Here is a 9725-nt window from a genome sequence, read left to right as displayed (position 1 = left end):
TGAAGGAGCCCCCCCACCCCAACACCTACATTGAAGGGACACCAGTGGAGAAAGTGGAAAGTTCCTTGGCATACACATCAACGACAAACTGAAATGGTCCACCCACACAGACAGTGTGGTGAAGAAGGCGCAACAGCGCCTCTTCAACCTCAGGAGGCTGAAGAAAAGTGGCTTGTCACCCAAAACCCTGACTAACTTTTACAGATCCACAATCGAGAGCATCCTGTCAGGATGTATCACAGCCTGGTAAGGCAACTGCTTGCCCTCAACCGCAAGGCTCTCCAGAGGGTCTGCACAACGCATCACCCGGGGCAAACTACCTGCCCACCATGACATCTATAGCACCCGATGTCACAGGTAGGCAAAAAAAGATCATCAAAGACAACAGCCACCCGAGCCACTGCCTGTTCACACCGCTACCATCCAGAAGGGGAGATCAGTATAGGTGCATCGAAGCTGGGACCGAGAGACTGAAGAACAGATTCTATCTCAAGGCCATCAGACTGCTAAACAGCAGTCACTAACTCAGAGAGGCTGCTGCCTACATGGAGACCCAATCACTGACCACTTTAACAAATGGATCCCTAGTCACTTTAAACGATGCCACTTAATAATGTTTACATATCTTACAATACTCATATCATATTTATGTACTGTATTTTATACCATCTATTGCACCTTGCCTATGCCGCTTGGCCGTTGTTCATCCTTATATTTATATGTACATTTTCTCATTCACCCCTTTTAGATTTGTGTGGATTAGTTGAGGTTGTTGGGGAACTGTTAGATATTACTGCACTGTCGGAACCAGAAGCACAAGCATTTCGCTACACTCGCATTAACATCTGCTAACCATGTGTTTGTGACAAAAAAAAAGTGATTTGATTTGAACATGCGTGCCAATTAAAGATCTTGACTAATCAGATGCAAGGCCAAATTAGGGCGTATTCCAGCCCAGGTGTGCAGCCTGGTTGGATGTTAAAAGCTACCTCAGTTTCATCAATTGTAGCATAGCAGAAGCACGCTGTCCTCTAACCTACAGAGTCACATTAGTTGTTGGCATGGGACTCATGATGGCAAACACGCTCGGGTTATTGTTCAAGCAACTGGTTTGGTTTTTACTTGTGGAAAACTTCTTAATCTCTCCTGCTTTGTCATATACTTATAGCACTGACACATGGCAACAACTTCCAAGGCGAACACCGCAATTTGACAATCGTCCACGCATGCCTCCACTCCAACAAACAGTTTCTCGGCCAGTTCGAGTAGAAACTGTCGCTGTGACGTGCCATTCAGACTACATGGAGATAGTAGTGAATGCTGATCTGTTTATACTCGGTAATCTAATCGATGTGGATGACCTGCGACTTGGAGTTGAACAGTACCAAGACCAAGAGCCGTGTAGGGCTACAGCTTCAGCAGCCGGAGATGAGTACAGAATATTTGCAGCACTTTCGGACTGTGGAACCAAGTACTTGGTAATATATATATATATATATTTTAAATTCAGTAGTTGACTTCTTGAAACAACCTTCTCGTAAATGCTGCTTTGTGACTCCACAGCTGAACAAAGACTCATTGATCTACGCAAACCTCCTCAGATATACACCCAGAACCACACCAGATGGCGTTATTCGAATGGCTGGTGCTGTAATCCCAATTGAGTGTCATTATGAAAGGTGAGTTTAGGCTATACTGTTGTATGACGGTCATAGGAATCCTGCGTTGACCTATTGGTGTATTTACCGGTCTGTACTTTCTGTTTCAGGAAGTACAGTTTGGACAGCTCTTCTCTCCAGCCGACCTGGATCCCTTTCACCGCCACAGTGTCTGCTGAAGACACCCTGCAGTTCTCATTGAAGCTTATGACAAGTGGGTATTTCAATCCTGGGCTGTATTTCGCAGGGTACAATTTTGTTGACCATTCAGATAATAAATCAAAAGGATACAATGGTGCTCTCCCAGAAGCTTGGTAAAACCCGTGAATTGAATGTTCAGATATCAAATGTATTTATATAGCCCTTCTTACAACAGCACGCAATGTAGGTGTCGAAGCACGGTGGCTAGGAAAGGCTCTGAGGGGTGGCCAGTCCTCTTCTGGCTGTGCCGGGTGGAGATTATAATCGAACATGGCAACGATGTTCAAATGTTCATGCATGGTCAAATAATAATCACAGTAGTTGTCGAGGGTGCAACAGGTCAGCACCTCAGGAGTAAATGTCAGTTGGCTTTTCATAGCCGATCATTGAGTATCTCTACCGCTTCTGCTGTCTCTAGAGTTGAAAACAGCCGGTCTGGGACAGGTAGCACGTCCGGTGAACAGGTCAGGGTTCCATAGCCGCAGGCAGATATAAATGTACTATGTAGCACACATGCCCCTCTGACATGCAAAATACGGAATCACATCAGACCACTGTTATTGGGGACACACTTCTATCTGCAACGTTATACAGTTTGCCCCCTAAACATGGCCCTCATTTTAATCTATTAGATTCTCACTAGTTGAGCGCCTATTGACAATATGTTCTGGCCGTGGTAGTTTTAATAGCGACTCGTGGTCGTAACTTTGAAACGCATCGCTTGCAGGTCTCTTTCTTTACTGCCATTTCCTTTCCAGGTGACTGGCTCTATGAGCGGGGTTCTGGAGTCTACTTCCTGGGTGATCCCATCAACATTGAGGCATCTGTCAGGGTTGCTCACCACACCAGAGTCTTTGTTAGCAGCTGCGTGGCCACACTGGACCCCGATAGCAACTCTGTCCCCAGATATGTCTTCATTGAGAGTGATGGGTAAGCAGGGGGGGAATGACTTAGAGCGACTATTATCCGGCTGGCCCGTAGAGAACGATAGAATATGCCATTTGAGGGCTTCCACCATTTTTGTGGTTTCTTTGAGACTTCTTAATTGGTTACTAAGGAAGATGCCCCAATATGTATTTGAATATTATCTCCCTCCAGGTGCTTGACGGATTCCCAGCTGCCTGGTTCCCGCTCTGGTTTCATGCGTAGGACCCAGGACAACAAGCTCGGGTTCCACATTGATGCCTTTAGGTTCTACCAGGAGGACAGGGCAGAGGTGAGGGCGGTATTTAATAAAAACAATGTTGTAGAGGTCATTATGGGTACTGTAGTTAAATGATTCTACAGGAACATAATTTACAGACATTGTGTAGGCTACTGTGATTCTGCATCTTTGTTTTGCTTATCCTGTTTTTCACAGCTGTACATCAACTGCCACCTTATGGCAGTCCCTGTCATGGACCATGCAGAGCCTAGCAACAAGGCATGCTCCTTCATTGATGGCAGGTGGGATAAGTCACATTTCCTTAGTTACTGTTACTGGGCTGTGACCTATTCACTGGAATAACCATAGCTTTTTAAGAAAGTGGTGTGTTCTTGGTCCATGAGTAGATCTTTCATACATTTCAGATGGAGGTCTGCTGATGAGAATGATTTGCTATGTGGGCGTTGTCCAAGCCTGAGTAGACAGAAGGGGGTTGATCAAGCTCCAGCACAACGTCCCCTCAGTCCAAGACTAGGTGGTAGCCAACTTGAACCTCGTGTCTACCGCAACAAACCCCCAGCCTCTGACAATTGGAGTATTGGGATGAAAGGTGTATTTGACATCTTAATCCCTCTATTCCATCACCACCTTCTCAAAACACATTGCAGGGGCGGGACCTTCTCCAATATGGAAATTGAGGGAAGACTAATTGAGTGTCTTGACTGCAAATGTATGTTTAATGTGTTGTCCTTTTAGTATGGGACCAGGATACTACTTTGGGCCCCATGATTGTCCTCCCAAGTAAACAGAAGAGTGCACCTCTATCTCCACGGATGAGTGGAGGTATCGATATACCTGGCTTCCCTGCCTCAACAGGGGACAGGAAGCCCGTATCACCTGGCAGTCGTTGGCGTGGCATGGACTTCAAGAGCGGTAATTTGACTCTGACATGGCATAATCTTATTCCTTATGTAGTGCACTACCTTTGAACAGGTAGTCTTGAGAACCCAACCCTAGGCAACAGCAGTGACTAGGGTCTGGTTTCAATGACTGACTCGTTTGGCAACTTCTCCCAACAAGTCACGAGGCAGAACGTCATGATTTGAAACCAAATTTTGCAGGGAATACCTTTGCAGTGGTTTTAGTGAAGGTAGTTGAGGTAAACTAGCCACTTGAATAATGCACTCATTAAATATACCTGATCTCCATCTTGCTAGCTACTATTTTGTATGAATTAGAGTGGATTTTATTTAATCTATTTCACCTTTATTTAACCAGGTAGGCTAGTTGAGGACAAGTTCTCATTTACAACTGCGACCTGGCCAAGAGGAAGCATAGCAGTGTGAACAGACAACAGAGTTACACATGGAGTAAACAATTAACAAGTCAATAACACGGTAGAAATCAAGTCTATATACATTGTGTGCAAAATGCATGAGGAGGTAGGCGAATAATCACAATTTTGCAGATTAACACTGGAGTGATAAATGATCAGATGGTCATGTACAGGTAGAGCTACTGGTGTGCAAAAGAGCAGAAAAGTAAATGAATATAAACAGTATGGGGATAAGTTAGGTAAATTGGGTGGGCTATTTACCGATAGACTGTGATCGGTTAGCTGCTCAGATAGCAGATGTTTGGTGAGGGAGAAAAGTCTCCAACTTCAGTGATTTTTGCAATTCGTTCCAGTCACAGGCAGCAGAGAACTGGAACGAAAGGCGGCCAAATGAGCTGTTGGCTTTAGGGATGATCAGTGAGATACACCTGCTGGAGCGCGTGCTAAGGGTGGGTGTTGCCATCGTGAACTGAGATAAGGCGGAGCTTTACCTAGCATGGATTTGTAGAATACCTGGAGCCAGTGGGTCTGGCGACGAATATGTAGCGAGGGCCAGCCGACTAGAGCATACAGGTCGCAGTGGTGGGTGGTATAAGGTGCGTTAGTAACAAAACGGATGGCACTGTGATAAACTGCATCCAGTTACCCGAGTAGCGTATTGGAAGCTATTTTGTAGATTACATCGCCGAAGTCGAGAATCGGCAGATTAGTCAGTTTTACTAGGGTAAGTTTTGCGGCGTGAGTGGAGGCTTTGTTGCGGAATAGAAAGCCGACTCTAGATTTGATTTTAGATTGGCGATGTTTGATATGAGTCTGGAAGGAGAGTTTACAGTCTAGCCAGACACCTAGGTACTTATAGATGTCCACATATTCTAGGTCGGAACCATCCAGGGTGTTGATGGTAGTCGGGCGTGCGGGTGCAGGCAGCGAACGGTTGAAAAGCATGCATTTGGTTTTACTAGCATTTAAGAGCAGTTGGAGGCCACGGAAGAGTTGTATGGCGTTGAAGCTCGTTTGGAGGTTAGATAGCACAGTGTCCAAGGAAGGGCCGGAAGTATACAGAATGGTGTCGTCTGCGTAGAGGTGGATCAGGGAATCGCCCGCAGCAAGGGCAACATCATTGATATATATATATATACAGAGAAAGGAGTCGTCCCCGAGAATTGAACCCTGTGGCACCCCCAGAGACTGCCAGAGGACCGGACAACATGCCCTCCGATTTGACACACTGAACTCTGTCTGCAAAGTAGTTGGTGAACCAGGCAAGGCAGTCATTAGAAAACCGAGGCTACTGAGTCTGCCGATAAGAATATGGTGATTGATATAGTCGAAAGCCTTGGCCAGGTCAATGAATACGGCTGCACAGTACTGTCTTTTATCGATGGCGGTTATGATATCGTTTAGTACCTTAAGCGTTGCTGAGGTGCACCCGTGACCGGCTCGGAAACCAGATTGCACAGCGGAAAAGGTACGGTGGGATACGAGATGGTCAGTGACCTGTGTTCACTTGGCTTTCGAAGACCTTATATAGGCAGGGCAGGATGGATATAGGTCTGTAACAGTTTGGGTCCAGGGTGTCTCCCCCTTTGAAGAGGGGGATGACTGCGGCAGCTTTCCAATCCTTGGGGATCTCAGACGATATGAAAGAGGTTGAACAGGCTGGTAATAGGGGTTGCGACAATCGCGGAGGATAGTTTCAGAAATAGAGGGTCCAGATTGTCAAGCCCAGCTGATTTGTACGGGTTCAGGTTTTGCAGCTTTTTCAGAACATCTGCTATTTGGGTAAAGGAGAACCTGGAGAGGCTGGGGGGCGGTAATAATAATAATAATAATAATCATGGATTTATCGGTGGTGACCGTGTTACCTAGCCTTAGTGCAGTGGGCAGCTGGGAGGAGGTGCTCTTGTTCTCCATGGACTTCACAGTGTCCCAGAACTTTTTGGAGTTAGAGCTACAGGATGCAAATTTCTGCCTAAAAAAGCTAGCCTTTGCTTTCCTGACTGCGTGTATTGGTTCCTGACTTCCCTGAACAGTTGCATATCGCGGGGACAATTAGATGCTATTGCAGTCCGCCACAGGATGTTTTTGTGCTGGTCGAGGGCAGTCAGGTCTGTAGTTCTGCATTTTTTTGAACGGAGCATGCTCATCTAAGATGGTGAGGAAGTTACTTTTAAAGAATGACCAGGCATCCTCAACTGACGGGATGAGGTCAATATCCTTCCAGGATACCCGGGCCAGGTCGACTAAAGGCCTGCTCGCAGAAGTGTTTTAGGGAGCGTTTGACAGTGATGAGGGGTGGTAGTTTGACTGCGGATCCGTAGGGGATAGAGGCAGTGATCGCTGAGCTCCTGGTTGAAGACAGCGGAGGTGTATTTGGAGGGCCAGTTGGTCAGGATGACGTCTATGAGGGTGCCCTTGTTTGCAGATTTAGGTTTGTACCTGGTGGGTTCCTTGATTTGTGAGATTGAGGGCATCTAGCTTAGATTGTAGGACTGCCGGGGTGTTAAGCATATCCCAGTTTAGGTCACCTAACAGAACAAACTCTGAAGCTAGATGGGGGGTGATCAATTCACAAATGGTGTCCAGGGCACAGCTGGGAGTTGAGGGGGGTCTGTAGCAGGCAGCAACAGTGAGACTTATTTCGGGAGAGTAATTTTTAAAATTAGTAGTTCGAACTGTTTGGGTATGGACCTGGAAAGTATGACATTACTTTGCAGGCTATCTCTGCAGTAGACTGGCAGTTCTAAGGGGGAGGAGTTGCAGTCTTGACGGAAAATGTTATAGTTGGGTATGGAAATCTCAATTTTTGGTGGCCTTCCTATGCCAGGATTCAGACACTGCAAGGACATCAGTGTTAGCAGAGTGTGCTAAAGCAGTGAGTAAAACAAACTTAGGGAGGAGGCTTCTGATGTTGACATGCATGAAACCAAGGCTTTTTCGATCACAGAAGTCAACGAATGAGGGTGCCTGGGGACATGCAGGGCCTGGGTTTACCTCCACATCACTCGCGGAACAGAGGAGTAGTCTGAGGGTGCGGCTAAAGGCTATCAAAACTGGTCGCCAAGAGTGTTGGGGACAAAGAATAAAAGGAGCAGATTTCTGGGCATGGTAGAATATATTCAGGGCATAATGCGCAGACAGGGCTATGGTGGGGTGCGGGTACAGCAGCGGTAAGCCCAGGCACTGGGTGATGATAAGAGAGGTATCTCTGGACATGCTGGCTGTAATGGGTGAGGTCCCTGCATGTGTGGGAGGTGGGACAAAGGAGCTATCAGAGGTATGAAGTGGAACTAGGGGCTCTATTGTAAACTAAAACAATGATGACTAACCTGAACAACAGTATACAAGGCATATTGACATTTGAGACCTACAGTGAGGCATACAGTAATCGCAGATGTTGATTGGGAGAGCTAGCTAAAACCGCGGGTGAGACAACAGCTAATCAGCTAGCACAACAGCAGGTAAAATGGTGTTGAGTAGGCAGAGCGGGTCGGCTTAACTACACACAGGTTACGGTAGTGACATAGGCCTCTATGCCAAACTCGCATTCTAGTACGTACAGAAGTGGGAAGCCAGTTTTTAAAATGTGTGGGAAGCAACCAGGATGTCCAGACTATTGCCCAGACCATGATGTACTGGTCAAAAGTAGTGCACTCTATAGGTCATCGGGTGCCACTTCGGACACCTGTCTTTTCCTATCCCTATAGGCTAGCAATTCTGCCAACACTGGCTGTGTTAATCTGTTACATTTAATTCCAGGACCTTATTTCGCCCAATCCCAAAATGAGGTTAGTCCCTTGGGCCCAAGGGTCGGACCCAACAACCCAAGTAATGACAGTACGTTGCTGTTTTGAATGAAAATTGCATGTAGGCTCTGTGCTAAATCGTCTGTTCTCAGAGCTGGAGGCCACTCCAGACCCTGAGTTGATTCCTACACCTGAGCCCATTGGAGACCTTGAGGTTACCACAGAGAAAGAGTATCTGGGTGAAGAGGAGGATCAGTATGAGATTGGAACCTATTGAAAGGGTATGTATGGGATGATGGTACTGCTATTTTAGAGGGAAATAACCTGCACATGGCAAGCAGGTTAGCACTTATTGGGATGGCTCCGCAGAATGTTCACTAGCTGGCACAGCCACAAAGTAATAAAATATGATTTTTAAACATTAACCTCACTGCCAACCCTAATGCCTAACATTAAATTAAAAGCATACATTGTTACAATGTAGCCAATTTTGACTTTCCATCTGGCACAGCTAGTGGAAATCGCTCAGTTCTGCCTCCAGGACAATACCGTCTCAATAAATGTCAACCTGCACATGGCAATTGCCAGTATCACTTTTAAATATCTGCTTTTGATGTGGTTTCATAAAGAAGGGATATGTTTCACCAGTCCACTATCCAATTTCTAGAATTGGAAGGCGCTGTTGTCGTGGTGGCCCATAATAGACTTGCTCCAAGCAGCAGCACACTCCAACTCACTGAGGTTGGTGCCGGTCCTGATGTCCCAGCACACAAGGAGGATGACCCTACAACAAAGTGACATAAGCACCACATCTGCTCCTGGCGAACTCAACCAGTGAAGGGACTGAGACGAAATCTCAAGAGATGCCTGTTAATCTCTTTGAAAAATAAATGATTTAATGTTACTTCGACTGACTTTCTGTCTTCACCATTATGCACTAAATGCTAGAGTACTCTGAAATATTGCCTTCATTTGTTAAAGTGAGAGCCTGTTGCTGCCAACTGACATTTCCTAGTTTAGTCTTTGGTCTGTATTGGTGTTTGCGTAGCCAGACATCACATGCTGGATTAACGTGACTCTGTCCCAAGGTTCCTGATTGAGCATGTAAGTTACAGGGAATTCTGAGACATTGGGCTTACTATGAAGGGTCTGAGGAATGGGTGGACTGCACAGGAGGTTGGTGGCCCCTTAATTGGGAAGACCGGGCTTGTGGTAACTGCAGTGGAAACCATGGGTTTAATACCATTCCAAGTGTTTCACGTCTTCCCTCAACCTCCGCTATCGGACTGGAACCAGAAACCGGCACTGGCATTTCTAACTGGTCCTTTTCCTTAATCCGACCCTTTTTTGAGAGATTTCCAATATTATCCAGAAGGATAATTTAGTGCTAAAACCCAAGTGTTTGGGTTTAGTGTGGTGTAGGCCTAGCCTCAATCAATGGAAAGTTCCTCCCTGACAACATTGCAGATGCCTGCCAGATCTTAAAATGCCTGGCTATGTATTTAACAAATCAACTAACCATACAGCACTGTTGATGACGTGGCACACAACCACTGGTTGCAATGCTTAAGCATCTAGTTGGGCAGGCGCTACGGGATTGCCACAGTACCTGTTCTGATATCAAAAAGCCAGAGATGAGA

General features: G+C 46.1%; 1 protein-coding gene across 2 annotated transcripts; it reads left to right on the top strand.

Annotated features, from left to right (window-relative positions):
* The first annotated feature begins 966 nt into the window (after positions 1 to 966).
* Positions 967 to 8989, top strand: LOC109903506 (zona pellucida sperm-binding protein 3-like). 2 transcript variants are annotated; one of them, XM_020500270.2, is made up of 10 exons: positions 967 to 1478; positions 1564 to 1679; positions 1769 to 1872; positions 2618 to 2789; positions 2958 to 3075; positions 3220 to 3305; positions 3429 to 3613; positions 3760 to 3936; positions 8238 to 8366; positions 8753 to 8989. In XM_020500270.2, exons 1-9 carry the CDS (start codon positions 1062 to 1064, stop codon positions 8360 to 8362), a joined length of 1500 nt encoding a protein of 499 aa, XP_020355859.1. In that variant the 5' UTR covers positions 967 to 1061; the 3' UTR covers positions 8363 to 8366; positions 8753 to 8989. The 2 variants fall into 2 exon arrangements, with proteins under 2 accessions (XP_020355859.1, XP_020355860.1); XM_020500271.2 differs by having other exon boundaries at positions 996 to 1478; positions 8734 to 8989.
* The last annotated feature ends 736 nt before the right edge of the window (positions 8990 to 9725 follow it).

Source organism: Oncorhynchus kisutch, linkage group LG14 (genome assembly GCF_002021735.2).
Source record: "Oncorhynchus kisutch isolate 150728-3 linkage group LG14, Okis_V2, whole genome shotgun sequence".
NCBI classification, from domain to species: Eukaryota; Metazoa; Chordata; class Actinopteri; order Salmoniformes; family Salmonidae; genus Oncorhynchus; species Oncorhynchus kisutch.
The sequence above is the reverse complement of the archived record's forward strand: the minus strand, read 5'-3'. Positions and strand labels throughout refer to the sequence as shown.

Bases quoted from the DNA above. Each gene is read 5' to 3' on its own strand.
- LOC109903506 (XM_020500270.2), top strand. From the start codon at position 1,062: ATGGGACTCATGATGGCAAACACGCTCGGGTTATTGTTCAAGCAACTG. The intron at 3,614-3,759 runs GTGTATTTGACA...TTGTCCTTTTAG, and splicing joins TTGGAGTATTGGGATGAAAG to TATGGGACCAGGATACTACT. The intron at 3,937-8,237 runs GTAATTTGACTC...GTCTGTTCTCAG, and splicing joins TGGCATGGACTTCAAGAGCG to AGCTGGAGGCCACTCCAGAC.